The sequence below is a fragment of the Falco rusticolus genome, chromosome 11 (genome assembly GCF_015220075.1).
Source record: "Falco rusticolus isolate bFalRus1 chromosome 11, bFalRus1.pri, whole genome shotgun sequence".
Lineage (NCBI taxonomy): Eukaryota > Metazoa > Chordata > Aves > Falconiformes > Falconidae > Falco > Falco rusticolus.
Genome location: NC_051197.1, coordinates 29,362,951 through 29,387,770, shown reverse-complemented (window position 1 = coordinate 29,387,770; position 24,820 = coordinate 29,362,951). Strand labels below are relative to the sequence as shown.

General features: G+C 42.1%; 1 protein-coding gene across 9 annotated transcripts in view; it reads left to right on the top strand.

Moving 5' to 3' along the window:
- RASAL2 (RAS protein activator like 2) overlaps positions 1–24,820 on the top strand; it is a 187,950-nt gene that overhangs the window by 105,773 nt on the left and 57,357 nt on the right. Inside the window, exon 1 of one of the 9 annotated variants that reach the window (XM_037404212.1) lies at positions 3,033–3,252. The exons of the other annotated variants lie outside the window; for them this stretch is intronic. Within the exon in view, the coding sequence (XP_037260109.1) occupies positions 3,240–3,252 (13 nt within the window). The 5' untranslated portion in view covers positions 3,033–3,239. Of the gene's footprint in view, positions 1–3,032; positions 3,253–24,820 lie in introns of those variants that run through there. 9 annotated transcript variants of the gene reach the window in all.

Here is a 24,820-nt window from a genome sequence, read left to right as displayed (position 1 = left end):
TGTTTTAGTTTTTAAATTAATTTCTGAGTCCTTTGCATCAAAGTAATGTAAACTTTGCTGAATACAGACAGCTGTTTTTTAGATAATCTGGAATATGCTGGATATATGAAGGGAATGTTTATTAAAACATTTTTCTAGTAGCTTCTCTCCCGGCCTAATTTGCTGTTTCTAAAATTTTCTGCAAGCTGAGTGTTCCCATACGTATTTCTAATTTTAAGCAGTTCAGCTAGATCATAGGAAGACAGACCTTAAGTCAACATCTTGCCTTTAATTGTAAATGATTTATACTAAAAGAAATGGATTTACATGTAAAATTTAGATTTTATTTAAAAAAAAAAAAGGTCCACGCCTCAGTTGTTTTCTTTTTATCTGTTCTGCACTAGTGCTTCTGCTCTGCTAATAGGTTTCTTCTGCAGCCGCCTCCGGAGTCACAAGCTGTGACCATGCCTGGTTTGAACAGAGGCGGTGGAGCTGGCCGGGAACTAGTTAATTCATTGCACTGACATTTTTCTTGAGATACTTGAGGCAACCTCCTGTTCTTCCAATTTAACAGGCCTTTTTTTTATGAGAAGTGGAATCTTAACATTTGTCAGAAGATTGGTTATTTGAACAAAAGTCACATGGTAATATCAGGGGTTTCATTTTATAATCCTTGTTCAGTGTCATGGTCTTTTGGAAATAACTTTTATTCCTAGGCTTCGCAAATTGCATTTCAAATTCCTGAGGCTGGGTAGGTTTCTAGAGTACCTGTATGGTTTGTGTTCCCCACGCCATACACCCCACACCCTGATTTATTTATTTATTTTTAGTATCTTCCAAATTCGCAGTCTATTCCTAAGTCTTCAGCAGGTGTATTTGCTTGAGCCGGACGGCTCCTTTGGCATTTCAGAAATCTTTTTATGAGGTCAATACAGCAAGCTTTAGCGTTTACAAAAATAGATACCAGGACTTAATCTTCCCACATCACTAAAAATGGCTTCTTTGGAAGAAATAGGCACATTATGGCCTTATTTCAGAGATGGATCCAAAGTTTTAACCCTTCTGTTTGAACCTGATTAAAAAATGAAGGATTATAAATGATGTGAAATGAAAAAGCAAAACATGGAAACAAAACCCAGAAATGTAATGAGACAAAGGAAAAAAAAAAAAAAAAAAAAAAAAGAAAAAAGCCAGGGTTTGCCTATAAAAGAATCAGAACTCTTTGAAGAGATGTACAGACTAATTTGAACGGCCCAGTCCTTAATTTTTCCATCTTTTCTATCATGCTCTGTGGTATACATAAACTGTCTGATGTTGCTCCACCCTCCAGAAAGATGCTTTTCTGTGGTGCTGCGAATGTAGGTGGTACAGCGCTCTGGAATGAGGGGTTCTATATAATTACCATAGTATTTGGTTTTTTTGCGGAGCAAGGGTGGTAAGAGAGAGGAGATTGCAATCTCTTATAAGCTGTAACTGCTTTTTTGCAGAATCTGGCTCAACTGAGATCATGAGACCGTTTTGCCCTACCGTTTCCGGTAATTGGCCATTTCTAAGCAGCAGGTCAAACCAATTTGTCTGTCTGTTTATTTTTTTACACTGCTGTTAGACAGGGTTGGGTTTTTTGCAGGGGGGTGGTGGTGGTGGTATTTTTGAGCTGCTGTTCTGTTCTAGCGCTAATCTTGGTGCAAGATCCCTCCGTATAGTTCAGTGATCAGCTTTAGAGGGCAAGGGAGCAAGTATAATTTTCTATTATTTATTTTGCAGTCGGTATTGTTTGAGCATGCATTCAACAAGTTTCTTTCCCAAGGGTTACGCTGTGCTTTTCAGGCAGATTTCTCACGTGAGCCTTGGTAGGGGCTAGGGTGACCGAAGCTGCTGTTTCTTCCGGGGAAACGCTGTGAGGGAGTGGGAGGTTGTTCCCTAAGAGAATGTGCAGAAGCTCATCGTAAGTAATCCAGCAAGAAAAAAAGGAGATGGGTAGCATTAGCGGAACAAAAGGACTAAATCAGAGGAGAATACCTTATTGCAAACAAGTGGCAAAATTAGAGTAAGATAGGTGTGTTCAGCCCCACAGGCGCATGCACGCTCACGAACTGCAGGAGGTGGGAGGGAGCGTGCAGCCTCGGCTCTTCGCGAGCAATTTTAGCCTGTTCAGCAACAGGCTGAACAACTTTGCATTCCTCCTGTGTGCGTGCCTGTCTGCTCTGGTCCCCGACTGGCAGGTGGGATCTGCTGGGAATCAAAGCCGTGGACTTTTAAACTGATCCAACTTGACACGCTATTCTCAGCAGGAGCATTACAATGGATAAGGGACGTTACAACGGCAGCAGTAACCAAACTCTGTATGTTTTTGCTTTGGAGCCTTACAGAGCAGCTTTTGTCTTTTTATTTTAGACCAGAGCTATACCTGGAAGTTCAGCTCTCAGCACTGCTAAAATAAAAATGAACAGAGCTCAGGAAAAGACTCGTGGTATCAGACTTCACCATTTCACTTTCAAAGCCATGGATCTTAAATTGAATTTAAGGGGGGGGGGAGGAAGGCAGTGCAGGAAACAAAGCGGGGGGGGGGGGGGGGGGGGAAGTTCATTGTTGAAGTGACTCTCCAGGGCTTGTTTTGGTACTGCATATTTCCTAAACTGTAGAAACATTTGCAGTGGGAAAAGGTCTTCAAATAAAGTGCAGTTTTATCAGGCACGTTCAGACGTAGTTCCTTGTTCAGCTGGCAAAACTGTGTTTTCATCTTGACTTGGCTGTATGTAGTCCGGACAGTGTATGCAGTTTTACCAGCCTCCTAAGTTTCCCTGTAACTGATTTTTAGACTTGAAGTCAGCTGCTTGAAATCGCTGGATTTTCTCGGCATCGGACATATTTTTGCTTAACAGGAGTCTCCTCCTGCCCACACCCCCTTCCACCCCACCCTGAGTGCTTGCGCTGCCTCTCGGCTCCCCCCCCCCCCCTGCCTCCCTTGGGACAGGAAAAAATGAAGTGGCTGCCCATCCCGGCTCGATCATGTCGCTGGTCGCGGGGAGGACGTGCGTCCCAGGCGCTGCGAGGGAAGGCGAGCGACCGAAGGGCGGCTATTGTTCAACTTGAGCCAAGGAGCTGAACAGAGTCTTGCCTTTGACGGGCTTCGGCTCTGGCTTTTCTGCATTCCAAACCGGCTGAGGCAGAGAACACGGAGCGCGGGAGTGAAGCGTGCAAGAGGCTTTCTGGTTGGCATGGTGGCAGGACCATGGTAGAGGTATTAGGATTACCGCAGAATGCAGTTCCCAGGTGAGAGAGATCCCTCCTGGCACTGTCCATGCAAATAGGGGACTGTATTGCTGCAGGATTTCCAGTGAGGCAGGACTGGGTAGGAGGCACGTAGGTATTTTGCTGGCAATGTAAAGTGACGAGACTTAAAGCAACTTCGACATTTTAAGGTGTTTTTTTCTGTGTTGCATGTGTTTATCAACTCTTCGTTATTTCAGTTTTATACCCAGGTTTTTAAAGAGATACTTACATGAATTTAATCTTATCAGTGGAAAAGTGGATTATTGTGCTTTTCTGCTCACTGGTACAGCAATCAGATACTAGTATTCAAACCTCATGTAGATGCAAAGATGAGAAACAAATTTTTGTAATGGCTGTCGAAGTTAAAGATTTAGTTTATTGCTGCTTAAATCATTAAGTTTATTTTTCTTCCTCTCCCTAAAAGCCTTCACTTACCTAACATAAGTTAGTACATTTTTGTATGACATTGGATTTCTGGATAAGGCCAGACATCATTCTTCAAGGGCACACTGCGGGAATATTTTTCAGTGTTTACTTGTGGCTGGCATTGCGTGGTGTTTTCAGCATATGATATTGCCAGCCTTGCTTCCTGTCCTCCAGCAAGTGATGATAAATCGTAGCAGCTCAGGGAATCCTACAGGTTGCTCACAAAACCAAGAGGATTTCTTTTCTTTTCTTTTTCAATCTAAAGGGCACTGCCTTAGTAATGCTGCTTGCTTTTCTAGCAGCCTTTGTCTTAAAATGCATTGTTAAGTGATAGAAAGCTGGGAAGCGTTTAAATTTCATGCCTTTTGATAGAAACACTTTTAGTAGCTACAAAATCAATAAATTTTGTCTAAGAAAACCGGGAATGGAATCTCCCGACTGAAATTTGTTTTCTACCTTGGAAACATTCTTTAATAGGTACCAATTATGAAGTCCTTCTTTGTCATTTTCCTCCTCATCTGTAGACCAGGGAGAATACTAATTTGCTAACTTGGAGAGAGTGTTTTTGTTAGCCTGAACCAATGAGGCTGTTCTGCAGCTGCTTTTGAATTACATGATCAGAAAATGAAAACCTTCTGCCTTAGCTTTTTTTGGACAAACATGTGTTTCTTTCAAAAACAAGAAAACTTTTGGCAAACTGGTCAGAAAAGCTCAAGGCCACACAATCCCGGTCCCTTCCAAGTTTCATTGAGGTGATTTTGGGGTGGTTACCAGGAGGTACCCTTTAGAATTTCCCGTCTCTTTGGGGGGCTCTTGCATACAATTAACATGTTAATGGGGTAGTGAATTAAAAGTACAATGCTGGGGAGTTCTCGATGGCAAACGTGAGTAGCAACTTACATTTCTGCAAATTCTTCATGTTGTGCCTAGCTTTATCCGATGCTCCATGGGTGCTCTTGTTCCTTCTCTCTCTAAAATCTGTGGGGAGGGGAAAACGGTGTAATTGTAATGGATACTTGAGGTGACTTCTGTCAGAAAGATCTGTCACAGGCCCTTAAAACTCATGGGAACAAATCAGCTTCATTTATACATTAGCAGGAGGAAGGGGCGTTCTGGTATACTGAGGCTTGACCTGCTCCTTGCCGTTTTCTGGGAGTAAGCATTGCACCAGCTATGAAATACTGGAAGTCGGAGAATTCTGTGATGCAGCCAGGCTATGGACAGCATTTGTAAATGGCTTGTGGGCATCAAGAGACAGATTAATTTTCCAGCCTGTAGAGGTATGTACCTTTTCAAAGCGTTAGTTCTCCACAAAGGGAATACTTCCTTTTATCTAGATTTCTTGGCTAATTGGCATCAGACAGCACAAATGTTTTTTAGGAGAGCTAATAATGGTGGGATTTGAAACTGGGCCAATGGCAGAAGGGAGACCTAATGATCCCTTTCCATTTAATATTCTGCATATACGGGTGACTGCTTCTAGTAAGGGAGAGGGAAATCTGCATAAGAAGTCAGCAAGCAAATGATGCAACTGCAGTCAGCGCTTTACAGTTTTGACAGTATCGTCCCCACTGTTAAATGGTCGTCAGACTTTGACTGTATATGTTACAGATTTAATGGAAACGGTGCCGAAATTGTGGTACGTAACTGCAAAACTTGGGTTGCAGAGTTGTGCAGTAGCTGGTTGTCTGAGCAGGTGATGGCAGCCACAAATAGCTATGGTGAGTCTGTGCAGGGTTTCCTTCCACAGCTGAATCCTTAGTCAGGCAGTGGGTCTGCTGGGATGACACACAGTCTTGCGTTTTTCCTCTCCTGCACCTGCAGCATGCTCAGCAGGGACTTTGGGAGGGCACTGCTGTGCTGGGATGCCTGCCAAGCGAAGTGAAGCAGCTCCACTGCTGCCTTTGCTTACAGTAGGCTTCGGGCAACCTTCAAAAGTGCCATCAACCACCAGCATTCAAAAATGCAAGTCTGGCTTAGAAAAGAGGAGGTGGAAATATTAACTTTTTTTCCTCCTTGGTTTTATCCTTTTCAGAGTAGACTTCAGTCCGATTTGCAAGTTCAGTCACGCTCAAACTGTGAAGGCCAGGTCATTTTTTTGGAATAGAGGCTGTAATGGTCTCCACATCTGTTTGAATCCAGCATAATGGCTACAGAAAAAATGCCAAAGGTACAAAATGCAGCGTGGTTCTAATGCCAGCTTTCACAGCATGTGAAAGCCTTGTCCTGGTATGTCCTAAGGTCACTCTGAAATGTCAGCTATATTCTGCAGGGCAACTCTCACCAGAGTGTCCAAGAAGAATCTTTAAGATATTGTGTCAGTCAGAAATTAAGCCCATGTCCACAAGATGGAGGACTTGGTATGTCCTTGTAAAAATTCCCCAGACTATACAGTGTCTTACATTGCTGTGTTTCCTTGTTGCACCATTCAATTTGGTCCCTAATTTGGGAACAGTTTAAAAAAAAAACCAAACCCTCATGTACTGCCCTTCTTGTACTGATCTCTAGTGTTTGCAAAGGCCTTGGGCTTTGGCAGTTGCCTTATTTTGATGCTTACATAGAGATTAACGTCGTATTCCTATAAACACAGGTGGAAGTGAGTAGTAAGAGGGAGGGAGACCACATGATCCATAGGCAGGGGTAGGAAATCATATTGCTGGTTGTAATCACTCCTTCTCCAGAATGCTCCTGCTTTGCTGCTGCGTACCTGGTAAGTGCAAGCTGCATGCTTGTGGGCTACTAGACTAGTTTTCTGTCTCATTATCTGGTGTTAGAAGCGCAGGTTATTGTGAATTAGTCTTTTTTACTTTCCTTTTTTTTTTTTTTTTTTTTTTTTTTTTTTGGTGTCTGTGCCAATCGAGGAGAGTTAACTCCCACCTGATGATGTCGGCAAAGCTGCGGTTTCTTGACATCTAAAGGGAGCAAGCAGTGACCTCAGGGTGGAGTAAAGCTCCCTGTTGGCACAGCACCCTCAACCCTGCTCTGCAAGACTCGCTGGTGTTCAGTTTGTGCTGAAAACAAGCAAGCTGAACTCGTTGTGGGAGTGCTAATAAAGTTGTTACCTTGTACTAAACCTTGTAGGAAAAGGGTAACTAATGCTTAAGTTGATGGAGTGGTGTGGCAATTCCTACGTGATCTGACCAGAAGCTTAAGAAGTCGTATGGTCAGTAGAACATCATATACTGATCATGTTGAATCACTTCCCAAAATCCTTTGAAGCCATCTGTGTGGGTCTTACACGTTCTGATGGCACCAGAATGTTGCTGACTGGATGATAAGACATTTAGTTCTCTCTCTCATCTGAAACTGTTTTTCTCAAAATTCAAGTTCTCTGTTATCTCTGTGATCGTGTCCAGTCGTAGAAGGCAAAAAAACCCAGGCCAACCGCCACCCAAACCCCAGCCCTCACTAAATTGGTTCTTTTGTTTGTTTGCTTGTTGGAGGTGTCATCCAAATAACTCAGTCTAAATAAGAAAAATCATTCCTGGCTGTTCCCCTGCTTTGCTTAAGAGTATATGCGCAAGGAGAAACAGTAGGTCAGAAAGTAATAATAGAGACCGCCATGAGTGGTGGTAGTGTTCCAACAAAACTGCCTTTAATCAATTTTCACTGGCACCTTTTTCTGAATTCGGGCAAAAATCGGCAGATGTGATTTGTGCAAACTATGGGGACTGCAGGGTGAGCAAGGAAAGTTGTTTTCCTTTTCCATGCCTGACCGCAGCATTCATGGGGAAGTGCTTTGCTGTCCTAGTAGGAACTTGAAGGGTAGCTTAGTGCAAGGTGTCCCCTTGCCACAAAAACCTGCCTGCTTGTTTTCTCTTTCTGACAATTCATAGCACGTCAGCGTCTTGAAGTGCAGAGGATCAAGCAGTTGAGTCCTCAAGGATAGTAACAACCTGTCACGTTCCTGACCCTTTGTATTGTGCCTCTCCCTGTCAGTTAAATAATTCTTGCCAGTGCTTGTAATATAAGATACTTGTTCCATGGTGTTCCAATATAATTTCCAATAAACCCATCATATGTTAAGTGCTTCTCCTTGTCTGTCTTTCTAATAAAGCCCCTTTACAATGATTTATAACAGATAAAATCTGAAGGCTCCTTAAGATTGTCAGTGAAATAGCAGTGGTGCTGTACCTGAACTGCTAAATCAAGACTTGTGCCTTTAGAGACAGGGCAGGGGGAGCGGGTACATCAGCTTGCTGCCTGCCTACTGTGTGGTTTCTGGGCAGTTTGTTAATTTTTTTTCTTCTTCTTAATACCTGGGAGACTTGGAAGTACAGCCAGCAAAGCTTCCTTCCTTGAAAGGTTGATTTTTCTAGGCTTACTGCTAAGTGATGCAGGTCTGGGAAATAGAAGGAAGCTTTTTTTGTCAGCAAATGTTTGTATTTGATGTTTTGCTATTTTCCTTCCAGCAGCTCTAAAAAAATAGTGTTCCTTCTTGTTGACTGTTGTTTTGGTCATGTTTAAGCTGTACTTATAGTTGAAGTTTGCATTTCCTGGAAATTCTTATTCAGAAAACCAGAGTGATGACAACATCCCTTGAGACCCTGGCCGTTTTAGTCCTCACAGTATCAAACTTGAAAAAAATAATTAAAAATCATTCCCCATTCCTCTTTCATGCTAAGATAACAGACAGAAGAGCTCTTGAATTTCTGGGTTGGATCTTCAGACGTGTGGAGCAGATGATATAACTGGGCTCAGCGGGCAGGGGATCAGATCCTGAATGTTAACGTTTTAATGTTCTTCATCCATTCTTGAAGGTTTGGCACCCCTCGGGGCTTCTTTATTTTTCTTTCAGTCTTAGCATTAAAGTAACATTTCTAATGCTAAATAGCTTTAGAACTAACATAACACTTCTAGCAAAGATGCTAGCTCAGAAATCCTTTTTTAAATTGAAGTGCTTGAGACTCAATTCATTTCAAGCTGTCAGTTCTACAGTTACTGAGCAAGGGCTTCCATATCAGTCGTTGTGCTTGGAAAACCTGGGAAAGTGTGGGGTTTGTTTTGTTCCCACAGCTCTGTGTTTTCAGGACATTTTCAGTCTGCTCTTTGTTCTGAACACCCAATGGTTTTGGTTGGAGGGAAAAAATGTAGAAGGTATTCTTCATGAACACATTCTTGGGGGGAAAAAGTCATCGTGTGAATACCAGCATCAGAAATTAAGTAGTCTTTACATACTACTCGTTAAATATATAGCTGGATGTATTCATACTTTAATACAGGATTTCTGCTCGTATGAGGCATAGGGTTCACAGTTTGGAAAGGCACTTCAGGCTGGATGACTGTAAATAATGTCTTGTCCCTAATTAGGAATTAAACTAGCTTAATGTTTTTAGAGTAGTCATTAATAGGTACTTACAAACTACCATCCTGCTAGCAGCATAACTTGGCCGAATCTCTTGGCGATGCTGAGGATACCTGAAGCTGGATTGACTACAAAAATATGTTTTTAAGCATGGTTGCTTCATCAGTGAAGTTTTGAAAATGCAACAGTCTTCCCCAGCAGAAACACTTGTGTCAGAGCTCTTAGCACCCCTGGTTGGGTCACTGCTCTGTAACGCTGGCAAAGTGTTTTTCCATGGGAAAGTGGACAACAGTAACAGGATGGTTTGACCTACAGTAGTAAAACTTCCCTGTTGATGGTTCTTCTGATTCTTGGAACTGGCTTGCTTAGGGTGACCATGCCCAAGAACCAAAATCACAGTAATTTGCTTATTCTTCAATTACAGTAGTATTTTTAAAATCTTTTAGGACTGCATTTTTCTTGCTGTACATGAGCGGCATGATGGTTCTTTGTGTGCTTGGGTTCTTCTGTGCTTGCCGCCTCGGCCACTAGATAAAGCCAAGTTTCTTCCCTTGTAATGTGCTGGACATTCTCTGGGATGTGGGTGCAGGTACATGTCTCGCTCACTCTGATCTTCAGCTAGTGGTTTGATTCCCTGTCTTCCTGCTCTCCTCAAGTATCTCCTTATTAATACAACCTGAAGGAAGAAAGTATAGGGGTGTATATTCTTAAGACTCAGCAAAACTTGATTTTGTGGGCAGGTACAGTCAGCAGCATGAGGGATTCATCTCCAGCCCCTACAGCATTACAGCCTTGCATCAGTTTCACCAGGAAAACACGGTACTGGGATCTAGAGAGGGAACAGGGGCACGCATCCTTCTAAAAAAAGCCACCTTGTTTATGTTGTGTTAGAATGTTCAGGAGGAAAATGTTACGTAAAAACTGAAGACCTGTTTTCAAAGTAGTTTAAAATTCACCTCCTTAGCGAGTAGCTTCATAGGTTTCTGACAGCTTTTTTTCTTTAACCTGAAAAGCGTGTCTGTAATTCTAAGGTACGCTCAAAATAGTTTATATGCACCAAGGACACACAATGTAATGAGAGACCCCTTAAGACATAGGTTGCTATTATGGAAAAGATTTTGAAGCATTGATGTAGGCAGCTAGGTGTATCTTTGTATTGCAAGGGAAGTATAAGCCAGCTTTTGTGCTGTGTGAGTGTAAGTGAATTTTGTCTGAGAGGCCCGTGACTAGACTTATGTATTTAGCCTTTTTTGAAGAGTTGGTGGTAGGGAATTGGTGCTTGCTTTCCGTAAAGATGAAAGATGACTAGCCAGCCAAGAGGCCAGGTGATTTTGCTAGGGAGGCACCATGGACTTGGAAGAGCTTTATAAAGGCTAGCCTCTTTGGGTTTAGTTTAAATTTTCATTTTGATTGCTAACCTGTTTGTCTCCAATGTCCTGTCAAAACTAAATGTGGAAATAGCTTCCTGACATTATTTGATGTCACTTGTCTATGGGAGCTCTTGCCTGTATTGTTACATGCTAGAAAACATCAAGGTTTGTTTTTCTCACCTTCATTTTAAACCTTTCTGTCCCTGTTTTATCTTTACAGGCTGTCAGCAGGCCCAGCTTCCCCTGCCCCGGGTTCCTCGCTGCTCCAGCAGTTGTTATTTAGGACATTCTTTGCTCTGCCTCCCTCCTGAGTAACCACTAGATTAACATCTCTGATCTCAGTTGGGTTGGGAAGGCTAGTGGTGTTCACGCTGGAAAGTAAGGAGAGCTATCACCCTGGTAAAAGATAACATTGCATCAGTGCTGTGGCATGTAGAGGTTGTCATCTTCAGCTAGATGAGAGCTGTTGAGAGGGAGTGCTAAAGATCACTGACTGTGCTAAACTCACTTCATTAAGCAATCTGAAAGGATAAAGTACTAGACGATAATGTGTATGTGTGGGCTGGTACTTCATCAGCACGGTTTCACTTTCCACAACAGAATGGACTACTTAGAGACGCCTGAGTGTCCATCAATATTATTTTTTTTTTCTGATGAAAAGAGCTGTGCGTGTACTTTGCCATGCTGCAACAGGACTATCCACATCTTCTTGTGTCTGACGTAAATCTGCGATTGATTTACATTGCAACAGAATGATTCTGTTCTGCTATTCATCGCTTGTTCATAGGTTTGTGTCACAGTATTACACACTGGATTTGCTTACATAGCTTAAGCCAAAAAGTTATCTATGTCACAGAATAATTGCGAATCCTTCCACCATGATTCTATAACACAAGATGAGTTACTTGGCGTTGTCCATCTGGATGCACTGGAACTAGATTATAGTGTGGTTGGAAGGCTCTTATATTGTAATACCACTTCTCAGAGCAAAATGATTTTCATTACAGAAAGGCATTTAAAATCATTTAATGCAGGAAACAGAGCCTTTTGCATATAGAATTGACATTTTTAGATGTCTGGGAAACTTATTTTCAGGCTAGCTTGCTTGTTCCGTGCTGTGCCGTTGAATAGGATTGGAGCATTACTACTGCTTTGCGTTTTTCTGGGGCAAAGTGACTCGGATAACTTTTCCGAACGGACAGGTATAGAGGAGAACAGCTTTGGTGCATATGACGTTGATCCAGGAGTTGGAGAAGTGGATGTTCATTGTTTCTTGTGGATTAACTAGCGCTGCAGCCTCAGCACGCTATTTGATATGTACTGTGCCTGCCTGTTTCCTATGAAAAACATTTGCCCTCTCCCTACCTCCTCTGCCCCTGTTCTGAAGAAAGCATTTCCTTTTTCAAGTGCACAAATATCCTGTCTTTATCCACTCCTCAATTAAGTGTAAAACATTTTAATAAGAATGACTTGGGTGTACAATGTCTAATGTATATTGCTGCGAAGACATCATCTACTGACTATAGCAATATCCATCAATCAGTCCGTCAGTCTGTCCCTAGTGCAAGGAAGATCCATTTTTCCTCTTCTTCTAAGTGCCTCATGCAGAGAACATTAATACATTATGATTTATAATACTGCTGCGACTTTGTGCTTACAAAGCATCTGCATCAGAAGGCATCTGTGCTTTATTATTTGCATATATTATGAATTACCATTTACTAAAATTTCTGTAGAAGACTCTGAGCGCTCATGCTTCTGTGTAGTTTCACTTATCAAGAATGCTAATTTTTAAATCCACAGGATGGCAAAGCTGCTTAGCTTCATAGGTTTCAAAATCATAACTGTAGGAGGGTGACATTTCTGGCAACTGCAGAAAGGAGCAGAAGCTCATTCACTGATGGTATTGCAAAGAATTACCAGTTGGGGACGTATACAAGTTTTAAATAATTCATTTATGTAAGAGGTTCGAAAACATAAGGGCTTGGATTAATTTTCAGCTTTGTGGACTCATCTGTGTTTGGAACTCGGGGATGAGGGAGGTGAACTCAAACACTTTGAAGGAGTTTTCTCATGTTTTCGCCTGATGTCCTGTATGGCTACTGGTGCTAATTTTGGAAAGCAGCAGTCTCTCAGGGCAGAGATTAACTGCTGCTTACTCCTCGCTTTTGTTTTGTTTTGTTTGTTATTACTGCTTTACTGATCTCCCCACCTTTCTATATTTTCACGTTTTGCATGCTTCCACTCTGGCTGAGCAATTTGAATCTGTATTTGCATTGGTTCAACAAACTTTTTTTTTTCCGTGTAGGTGGGTCTCACGGCATGGAAGTAAGTTAGGTTTTGAATATTCCTTTCATACTTACTTACAGCTTATCTCAAAACCTGGCTGCCCTCCAAAATTCAGACAAGACTGAAAGCTTTTGGTAAGCTCTAGAGGAGAAGACCTGCTTTAGGATGGAGAAAGACAAATTTAAGAACTATTTCCAGTGTTTCTTCTGCCTGTGGCAAGCTTCAGTGGGAGACCAGCCCTGCATCCCTCCTGCAGTTGTGGAGCAAGTCCAGTCTCTGCTTTTCTTGCACAGCAAAAGGTTTAAAAAATAAAATCAACACTACAGAGGAGTTTCAAGATATTTTTGAAGTGATTGTTTGAAACTAGGTATTCGAAGGATGTAAATGGGGAGGACATTTTGGATACCAGAGTTTGATAACAGAGAATATCAACGCGTACAAATGTCAGCTAGTGCCCAGTGGTTGGGAGATGAGGCTTGATAAATTAATCCTTGGAACTAAGGGCAAATTGCTAAGGATGAGTGGAGTTAACCATTGGAACAGCTTACCAAGAGGACAGACTGGCTCTTTATGTCTTTGCTGTGTCTGTTTACAATCGGATGTGTCGCTCTTTCTTTTTTTTCTTTTTTCTTTTTTTTTTTTCCTGGAAGATGTGTCTGTGTTCAACTAGAAATAATGCAGTGAATGGATGAGTCACTGGGTGATGTTCTAAAGGTGTTTCAAGTCAAGTTAGATTATTGTAATCATTATTTCGGCTTTTAAAGGTGATGGATTTGTTGTTTCTAAATGTTGCTGGTTCTTCTGCATCTATCTTTTGCTTTAAATTTCCTGGATTTGTGACGGGGGTGTGTTCATGACCGACTTTCTTACAAGGACTTTTCAGTTCATGCTTTGGTTCTGATGCCCGTCTCCACCTTCTGACAGTCCACTGCAGACAGGCTTCCTACATGATACTTTGACCTGTTAAACCACACAAAAAGGAGATAAATAGTAGGGAAGTATTTATGCAGCTTTTTTCCCCTCTGTGTGTTGCCCCAGGAATTCTAATGCACAGGAGGAGTCTTCAGATGAAGACCTTCAGTGCCCTTTCCGTTCCTCATTATGTCCTCCTGACTAAAGTCTTTGCCAGTTCTACCTCCATATTTTCACAAAGTTTTTAATGTTCCCCCTATTTTAAAATACTCACGTAAGCCATTTTCATACTAGATATTTAATATACTTCCCCCTGTTTATCATGTACATTAGAAAACATTGAAAAGGATGAATAAAGCTAAATTACGATATAAGATGAGGCAGCTAGGAAGGAAAACAGGATCTGTACACAATCTGTACTCTTACAAATGATGCAAAATTGGTAAGCATTCATGGGAAATCAATACTCATAACTTTGTTTTCTCTAGAACCTATTATTTATGGAGTTGATAGTTAACATTGCAAATTACACTGGTTTTTAAAGGAAGGATAGTCAGGTGGTTGTGGGCACAGTATTTGTTTCAAGGAAAACTAGAAGGAGGTGAAATTTTTGTTTCTTCTACCATCCAGGCAGAATAAAATAGCTGTCTAATCCTTTCTCTAAAAGTTCTTTAATTCCGTTCTTATTGCAAGTAGATTTATGTCATTGATTTGCACAGTATTAACTCAAAGAAAAAGATTCTACTTGTAGAAGTTGGATAAAATGTGATCCTCCCACACACGCACAGTAAAATTTGTTGGAAAAGCTCATTTTGTCAAAAAAAACCAGCTATTTTTTGCAGAGATGGGAAATATCAGTGATGTCTTTCTGTCGTGGCGTTTTATATGATGTAGGAAATGTTTCTGGTTTTTCATCCCTCTGTTCATGTTGAGGGTGGAGGCGTGTACCTTTTCAGTGTGAACAGGAGGACTGCTCAGTGAAGTCTTCCATGCTGCTGTGGTACCTCTCTCCTGAACTCTCTCTCCTGTTCCTCGTTAATTGTGAATTCTGTAGAGCATCTGCCCTTCTTGGCAGGTGTTTTATGAAAATATCTGTCCTGCACAAACAATACTTGCTACAGTTTGTCTTAGTAATTGGAATTTTCTTCCCTGCTGGGACTTGATGGCTCTTTTTTTTTTTTTTTTTCTTCATTTTTTGGTTGTTATCTAATTCTTTGCTTTGCAGATCTAATGGCTTTTTGGTTTTGCCATTTTGGCTTGGGTTTTAGCCAGCGGTCAGCAAGTGTCCTTGTTTGTAATAGGGATTGGCAACTGTATAAATTATTTACAATAAAGACAGGTTCAGAAAATGGTGAACAAAAGGCAGCTGTCTCTTTAAAGAGGGCAGTTTGATCAAAGCATCAGCTCCATCCCCTGAGGACAAAGGCAATTTTGATTTGTGGGGCCCAGGAGTCCCTCACTTACCGGGATTCGTCTCTGTTCGTGCATGTGTAAACCTGTAAAACGCTCTTTTGTGTAGAATAAATCATATGCTATAAATCCTGTACAATTAAATGTGACCCTTCCTAGTCACAATGACAAGTCTTCGTTGCAAAGCTGTGCGGAGCAAGCTCGCTGTCTAGACAGAGCAGAATTCTTTCCCATTTATCTTTTTGCGTTTTGTATTTGTTAAATAAATAACCGGCTGTTAGCGCTGGTGACTTCTCGGAGCCCCCAAGAGCGCTGCTCTGCCCTTGCCTCTCTGGTTTGCCCTGTCGCAGCGGAGGCTGCTTGGCGCTGATGAAGAGGAGCAGTTCCCTCCGCTCTAATGCTGCTGTTGGCAGGCAGCGGCAGATTCCATTATTGCCGATCAATGCCGCCGCCATGCAGGAGGGAGGGGAGAGGGAGGGGTGGGAGCTTCCTAGTCGCAGATTGATCAACCTGCCATTGCATGAACAAATTCATTGTAAGAAAGGCTGGGATACTGTTGTAATAGCTGGAGCAGGAAAGGGCTTGTAAACAGGGGAATGCAGGCTCTTCAGTCATGGGAGGGTATTTAAATTGTCTCTAAGCTGGCTGTTTTTTCTTTTGGCATAAAGCATAATACCTGAGCCTTCAAACAAAGCCAACACTACAAGGAACGATAGGGATATATTACACTTAGCTGATGAGCTATTGTGCTGACTTATTTGAGCTTCTTCAGCACTGACACCTATTTCTTCTTTTTACTTAACCTGATTCTATCATAACCTGCTACCTCGTTTGGATTTTAAAGCCTCTGTTTCCCCTGCTCCCCTTTTTTGCCTTCTTTCTGTTCCTGCTTGGACTGAAACCTGACACAAAGGGACAACAAGTGCAGATCCCACTTACTGCTCCCACCCATGCCTGCTTGGTCAGTATGGGCTGTCAGGTGTTGGGTTGAGGGAACTGGGCAGGATCACGCTCCCACATTGTCAGTGTAGACAATAACTGGAGTACTGGAATCCCAAGACCATCAGCTCCTCCCCACCCTTCCTACCCTGCTTCGCTCACTTACTGTTTTCTGTATGGAAAAGTTTTCTGGCTGGAGAATGAGTCTTCTTTCTCCTGGTGATGTGGCCGAATGGCTGGATAGCAGCACAGAAGATGAGAAAAGCCTTCTCTCGTTTCTTGGTACGGTAGGGTACTAACTGTATTATTCTTATTATTTTTTAACACTTTACTGGGAAGCCTTTACTGCTTTCACTGGTGCTTGATTTCTTCAGTCCTTCAGTTACCTGACCTTACTCTTTTTAAAAGCTTTTTGAGTGGTATGCAATTGTTAATTAAACTTGGGTACAACCTGTCTGAAATAGTTTCAAACATACGGGGCTAAAGGTCGAGTTATAAATGAGCATGTGCCATGCAGAAAAATCGTTTCTGGACTGAACTATGTTACTTACCGGTCTGTTTTTCTTCTCTGTGCCATTTGATGAGCCAATCCCTGTGTTCAGGCTACTTCCACTCATTTCTGTCGGCTTGCCTACAACTTCTCAACTGTGTGATGGTACTAAGATAAAGCAGAGGAGACTGCTGGAAGTTTTTCCTCTGAAGAGAAATATTTAGATGCGTTTAGAATAAAAGTTTCAGCCAAGGGATCAAGTACTTCTGTAGCCTAGAAATTAAATCTAGGAAGCACTATCAGACAATCTCGTGCTCTGTTTCTGCATATTGACACACTAGTTTAATGGCATTCAGGTAGAAAATAAAACTATTCTTTTACTTATAGTCCAGCCTAAATACCACTAAGAGGTTGAAAATGTTTTAAGCAGAATTCACACATAGAAGCTGATTATTGTTTCATCTTTTCCTTCGAGCTGTCGCTATGTCAAGCTGTTGTTGTTTGTTTTTGTTCTTTTACTCCCATCTTCACAAATCATTCCGTCTCTCTCATTAACGGTCTCTGTTGTTCTCAGGATGCAGCCTGTTTTCGTTCTGTTTTGATAATTTTTAGGTACTGAGTTGCTCCGCTGGGCTGCTTGATGTGTATGCCCCTTTTCCTTTCTATGGGCTATTTAAAATGATGTTTGGTATAATACCTGCTGTAATATGTTCATCTCATGTGTCGTCTTTGTCCCCCCTCCCCCCCGATACAGTAGTCAGCATTATGGGCTATGTAAGTCAAGTAGGTGACGGCCAATCCAGATGCCATTTTTTCCCCCGTGTTCTCCTCCATCCAGACCACAGGCAGGTACCTGGTGTGGCTGTGCTCTTCTCAGTAGGCGGAGGTTACGCTAGTCTCTCTACAGTAAGTAGTTCTCTTACTTAACAGGTCCAGAACAGTACAGGATGCGGAAGGTGAGGGACTCCCGCGGAGTCTGTTTGGATTTGCTAACACCACATCGCGATGTGCTGTGGCTGTCTTTGGGAATACCGTACCAGATGTGAACTGGGACGAGAGTATGCATGGGCTGGGCACTGGTGCTGCTCTGCAAGAGACTGACTTTATTCTCGTTACGCTTATGCCTGCATTCACATTTTGTTCCAAACCAAGAGATCCTCAAGATGTGTCCTAAATCTCATCCCAGCAACACCAGGAGGAAGTATTTATTCAGACCGGAGTATGACGGGTGTCATAAAGCTGAGCTATTTAAGGTAGCAGTTTTTGCCTCCAAGTACTTAAGTTATCTTTTTTTTTCTTTCTTTCTTTTATCTTAAAGAGAAATCTATTCCCCAATGGTGGTGTAACTCTGGGGCCATATTTCCTGTTCAGTGACATCCCTCAGATGCCTACAGTACCTTGGGACTTTCTTCTTGTGTGTTTGTAACAAAAATTCCTATTGCTGAAGGGCAAAATCCTGCCACAGTGAACAAGAGGTGCTGAAGCTTAGAGCAGCCTTAGAGGAATGGGGAAGAGCTGTTGAGCTTTGACGCATCCAGGAGCCAGTCACTTGTGAAAATATCCCGATAACCAGAGCAAAGGATCGCTTTTTAGAGAATGCCTTGACTCACAGCCCTTAAGCAGAGGGTAAAAAGATTGGTTTAAAAGCCATGGCTCAAGGCTGTTGTTTAATAATGAGAACAATAAATATTGATATCATACTCATGTGTGTCTAAGTCGTAAGCCTCTAAACAAATTATGTTGCAGGAACAAGTTACCATGCATCAGCTGATCTGTGTTAATTGTCTGTGTGCAATCTCTCTGCAGCAAACACAAGGTAATTTGAATTAGCAGAGGCAGTCCAAGATCATTAGGAACTAACGAGGACATCAGTGTCTCCAGGTCACGTGCAGTAGCTCCTGGTGTCTGCTTTTGTGTTGGTGCAGTTGTCCAGGCAATTCGTATTGCTGTGGGTAGAGTCAAACATTAAAGGAGGCTTCAGAGGTTGATGAGGTTAAAAAGGGGCAACTATTCCAAATTTTGTATGGCCACACTCATCGTGCAGAAGATACTTTAGGGACGTGCATCTGTTTTGTTTCTGACTCACGTTTGCAGAGCTGGAGGATTCGTTCCCCCACCTCAAAGCGAATGCATCAGTGTAATAACAGCTGATGCTGTACTCACTAAATGCCACGTACAGTTTCCTCAGAACATTCTGCAAAAAGAAATTGTGAGAGTCAATACTTGAAGGCCAAAAATTATCATCTCCTATGGCATTCATGCCCTTTCTTCCAGCCTTCTCTGTGTATTCATTTGTTTTGCATGTTGTCTTGTCTTTCAGACTGTGAAGTCCTTTAGGAATCAATGACTTAAATGTCTTTTAAGTGACTTAAACCGTCATTTAGGTTGCTTGCTATGCATCTTCTGAGCTGGCCACTAATTCGATTACACTTTTTTTTTATATGCCAGCACAATGCAAGTGTCTAACACCAACAGAATTACTTGTCTGTAAATTAAAAATCTTTGATATTTACTTGGATCATCTCGCAAGACTTGTCTGATCAACTCAAGCCCTAGTAAAGCACTGTATCTTCTTTTAAAATCCCTGCTAATGGACTGGGAGAGGTTTTGATCGTAATTGGTATCTGACAGTTGTTTGATGATGGAGTTCTATAGCCAGCGAGCTTTGCAGAGTTTCCTTTGTATTTCCCTTTCTGGGCTTGGTAGCTTTTGTGGACTTCAGTATACTGTGACTTGGTTGCGTTCTTTCTGATGTATCTTCTTGTGGCTTTTTTTCCCCATCTTAGTTGTCTTAATAAATGGGAAAGACCTGTCACTTCAAATTTCAGTTTTCTCCTTTAAGTTATACCTTGCAGAATTTGCATAATGTATTCTAGTCAGAACATCAACGTGGACTTCAGGACTTAAAATAGACTCGGGGTGGGGGGGGGGGGGGGCGGGGAGTTTGCTTTTGCCCTAATCGTCTTACACCGGCATTTAATTACATTTTTATGACAGTCTGTAAATTGGGCCCAAGTCTGAATTCTCCCTAAGTGAGCAAAATGCTTACTCCAGATAAAATATTAATGGTTTTGTTTATTTTTATATGAGGCTTCCTATTTCATTGAGTGGTACTCATCTGAAAGATGCTGTTCAGACATTTCTTAATATAATAATAATAATAATAATTATTCCTAATGCTTTCTATCTGTCTGCTTTTCATTACCGTCTCTAATTTTGTCAGCTGGTATGTATTTTTACCAGGGTAGAAGTAAACAGTAAATACTGACGGCACCCAACGAGGTCTCTTTCTCGTTAGTGCTGTCACATGAGCGCTCTGAAACAACCCTAAAGAGACAATGAGACAAAAATAGTCTCTTCTGTGTAAGGAAGCTGTGACTACCATAATGTTACTGCATGTATATGCTGTATTGACGTATCATAAACCGCCTTGGAGAATGTTGAATTTTTGTACTTGTTGAAATGCTTATTTATTTTTCCACTTATTTTTAAAAGGCTTAAAAGGGAATTAGATACTCCCTTTCTAACAGGCTCAATGCAGTAGCTTTATTTGGAATGAAAGTACTTGAATTTGCAGCCCACTGAATATTCTCACTTGATGAACATTCATTCATGCATATAAAACTATATTTTTTAATTACTTATGTATGTACGTTAGGGGTTTTTTAATATTTGCATATAGGATGAGACCAAACCATCAGGGTCACGTACACAACTTTCACTATGTGCTGTGGTAGGTGATCAGCAACTCACAATGCAGTTAATAAAAACAGTTAATAAAAATGGAGCAGAGCAGAAAGGCAGTATCTTTGTTGTGGCTTGTTTTCTTGCCCTACAAGCTATAAAAGTTTCCATGTACTGTCTTTGTAAAATAAGAAACAAGCTCTGTAGTTCTGTTGTCCCTTGAAACAACTATTGAATCTCTGTTTGTCTCTCTAGTAAACCACTCGACTGGTGGTTACATCTATGAATATCTTCTTCAAAAACTTCAAAAACTGTACCGGCAAACCCATCAGTGCTCCCAGCTCTTCTTCCAAGCTTAGATTCGAGCCCATTAACTCTGTAAGCCTGTTTGTAAAGGAAATACTAAGTCACAAAAAGTCAAGTGCTGCAGGTTTCTGTTGTGTTTCTTTTGTAGTTAATCTGTGAGACTAATTGGCCTTTTGACAGAGTAGTAAATAATGCTGAAGGAGGCCTGGAAATCCTTCAGTCCTCTCCAGTCCGTTGTCACGTTCCCAGCAGTGTGTCTCCTCTCTGTCACCGTCGGGAGAAACACTCATCTTTCCTGTTCTTACGAATCTTCAATATCTAAGATTATTTTATTTTTTTCCAAATACTCCTTCAAGATACTCTCTTACTTTCACCCCCTAGGATTCAGTTATTAATCTGGGGTTAAGTATTTAAAAAATAATACCCCAGAGACCTGTAACGGGTAACTTCACTTAATTTGCAGGTCTTATTCTTAACATCCTCCATCCCTCCTGCAGCCCGCGCAGGCTTTGTCGCACTGGCTGTGCCTGGTTGTTCCAAGTTCAGACTGGGAACCCTTTGGGCAGACGTGGTACCCACTCACTGCTCTCACTGCTTAGTCTGGCATGCTGCATCCTGGTGGCATCACCCTATCTGAAATGTATAACTACCCAGCTAGGCAGATGACGTTCTAAAATGGCAGAGCTAAAAGGTAAATATTTAGATCTTTTGTCTGCGCTGCTAACTATTGCTGCCTAAGTGCTACCACATTTAAAACAGTATTTAAAAAAAAAAAAAAAAAGGCGTATAGTATGTGTATTTTATTGAGCCTTCCTTCGGGCAAGAGGTTAGTGGCGGCGTTGCTTGATGGTTTGGCCAGTGCTCTGACCAGCAGCAATTACCATTTTCTCCTGGGGAGTACCCAGTTAGCTCTATACAGGGGGTGAAAATATTTGGGTGGGGGTTGTTCGGTTTCAGCTGGCGAAATTTCAATGCAAGTACACCTGAGAGGCAGTCCTGGGGGATGCTTGGCTCTGGCTGGGTAGCTGGTAGTGTGGAACTGGTTCCGTATTTTGCCAGTGTCTGTAATTAAGGTAGACTTGAGAGGCAGAGTGAGTTGATTCTTTTTATGATTCATATTCTTTATCCCCTCTAGTCACAGGCCCATCATATTGGGATGCGTGGAGACAAAACACAAGGAACTCCTAATCCCTGAGATGTGATTATATCTTTCTTTTATTTTCCTAACCAGCAGATAATACACAGCAGCGGTCTGTCCCCTTCCTAGTAAAGATAACACAAAGATACCAAAGGAAGGTATTTGGAGAATTATTTTGAGGATGGATTATTTTTATTTTTTTTCTCAACAGAAGCTATGTCTTGGCAAAAAATACTAATTTTTTTGTCAGTAGTATGATTTTTTTTTTTTTTTTTTCCCCAGTGGATGGTAAATGTAGCCTTTCAGAAATCTGAATCTTTCTTGCGCATCAGAGCAAAGGATGTTGTAGCAGGTAATGGGGCAGCGCGAAGCTGTGCATTATTATAAACTGTTAAAAGTCACAACTGATAAAATGATGACTTTGATTATTGATTGTGACTTTTCATTGATTGCTATAAAGTACTGAAAGTTACAGTTGATAAAAAGGGTGGCGTGCAGAACATGACCGGGCCGAGAACTTGATCACAGAAACATAGGACCTGCCAGCCTGGAGTAGGTGGTCTGATCCTGTTGGTCACTGTGACGGAGACCAGCCCCAGCCCCTTATGAGTAAGGACAGACAAATTCTGTGTGCCCGTGTGCTTACCCCTTCTTTGCATCTCCAGGTAGGTCTTTGGGACTGCTTTAGAATCCTGCTTAATGAAGTCCAGAAACTTGGATCTGGAGATGTTCTTGCCGGTCCTGGGAGGGCACGAGCCTGCTCTGGAAGATGCCACAGCCTTCGTGCGAGTCCCGCTGAGACTGTGCAGTAGTTTCATTGCATTGCCCTTTACAGGGATGTCCGTGATTTTGCAGTCTTTGTTTCTGTGACCTTATTTGCAAGTTCAGTAACTTAATTCTTTTCACACTAACCCCTGAGGACGTTTCTTTGCTCCTGATTGTTTTTCCTGCGCTTTTCCAATCCATTTCTAATTCAGAGAAAAGGAGATAGAGTAGCAAGCACTGTCCACTGCAAAGCTGAGAGGTGTGGTTCATCTCTGCTTCTCCCACCCTGAGGAAAAGCTCTTCACAGCAGCGTGCAAATTCTGACAACAGCAAAGTTTTGGACTTCCAATGGGCAGAGCACCCAGCAGTAGGAAATTCAGATCAAGTCCAAGAACCACATACTGACTGGAGGTTGTTGAGGCTATGCCGCTGTGGCAGATCACCACTACTCAGAGTAGTAAGTGGCACCTGTCTCACATAAACCTGCCTTCTGGCCAGCAAAACAGGCTTTGGTGTTGCAGAGGGTAGAGTGATGCAATATGATGTGAAGAGAGACCTACCTTCATTATATCCTTGGGCAGTTCCCTCGTCAGAGGCACCTGCCATTGCTGAGTAATTGGCTCAGCTAATTTGTAACTATTACTATGTAGTGTGTAAATATTTATTTGCATAAATATTTACTTACTTAAGTATTACTGCCTATCACCAATATATGAGGTGATGAATAGAAAGCGTCCCATGGGGATGTTTAGGAATTTGTTTGATGGATTATTTGTTTAGGGTTGAAGAGGGGAAGGTCTGCCTGCCTTCTGGGTTTGTGCTTTGGGTTTTTTTCCTTTTCTTCCCCAAAACTGAGAGTGGGTGAAAAGGTTTTCAGATTGTTTATCCATCGAAACAATGTGATTTATCTGTAGTCTTGGTCCCTGAGAGTGAGCAATGGAGGAAGCAGTTGTAATTTAATACTAAGCCGATGAGAGGTGCATCGATTTTTAGAGCAGGTGAAGATTATGCAAGAGTAGCCTCTAGCATTACTTGTGGAGCAGGGGAGGGAACTGTCTAATTTTTTTGCCTGGTGGTGACAGTATAGATTTTTTTGCACGACTCAGCAAAAATGCTGTTCTACAGGCATCATAAGCAGGCTGCTTTAGTTTTTCATTTCCAGTTAACATGTCTCGACAATTTTGCTCTATCTAGGTCTTTTTTGTTTTCCTGGGGACTGAGCATGTTGTTTATTTTCTCATGCTTTTTGGAAGGAGAAGAGAGGGAAAGGTGGTTTTATTTTTAGTTTATCGGAGGCACCTTGTGAATATTTCATTTTCCCGTCCCCATTTGGTACATGTCTGTGATGGTGTGGGAATGGAAGAAATCCCTTTTATCGACGGAATGGCAGTGTTTTGTTTGCAGAGAACCTGAATTGCTGCTGGGTGGATGTGGGGGGAAGAGGGAAGGCAAGGAGAGCCAGGCGTGTTCCTTGTTGTAGCTTTTCAACTCCATGTGGTTTAAACATAAACTTTTTCCGAAACTGCCCCTTCTGCAGAACCTATTGTTGGAAATAGTGGGGAATTCAGGCTCCTGTTTTCATTTATGACTCAGCAAAGTTAACGGACTGTGTTAAATGACTGAAGCAGCTTTGATGTGATTTCCTGTGTGCGAGGAGTGGAGAAAGCCAAACCTATTACGTTACGCATTACTATTCGATGTAAAATAAAAGATGCTCGCTTTTATCCCCAGTTCCAAGTGAATATATCACTGCTGTTTGCTTTCATGGCATTTACAGTGAGAACAGCAGAAGCGATCACTTAAATCCAACATAATACAGCTCTCTGGGAGAGCAGTACTTACAGGTGCTGCAGAAAGTAAGTTTCCCTTTGTAGAGGCAGGGGGAGGAGGCTGGTGGTATAAAAGAAAGCATCCTCAGATAAGACCAGCGGCCTCTGCAAAGGCTCCTGAGATGGCGGGACTGACCGTTACTCAAAAACCTTGGTCTAGCACTGGCCCCGCTCCAGCGCTTTGTTCTCTAAAGGTGCCCTGACGGGGACTTACCCTCCGGCACTGGAACAGGCGCTGCCTCCTTAGCTGTAAAAGTGCCTGATGCTGCTCGTCAGCCCGAAGGAGAAGTCTCCCCCAAAGTGGTATTGCTCTCTGGCAGTTAGGGCGAGCTCTGACAGCCCGGGATTTACTGGTGCATCGCCCTCAGGGTCGGCAGCGAGCCGCTCTGCCCTGCCCATTTCCCAGTGGCAACTACATTGTGCGTTAGACTTGGTTTGCCCAGTTTGGGAGGCTGTTTCCCTCTTAGCGGTTCTTTCGCTATGGCTGGTTACAAGCAGATGAAGAGGCTGAACGTTAGCGGCTTGGTTTGTTAAAAGATAAATATCTCCAGAGTGAGACACTAATACTGCAGGGTCCAGATTTCTTAGCCTCTCGCTCAGTATGCTCCATTTTGTCGTGCCTCACGCATCCGTGGGAGACACGTACTATAACTCTGGTGAAATCAAAAGCCGGTATGCAAAGACATCACAAGTAATGTTATCCCC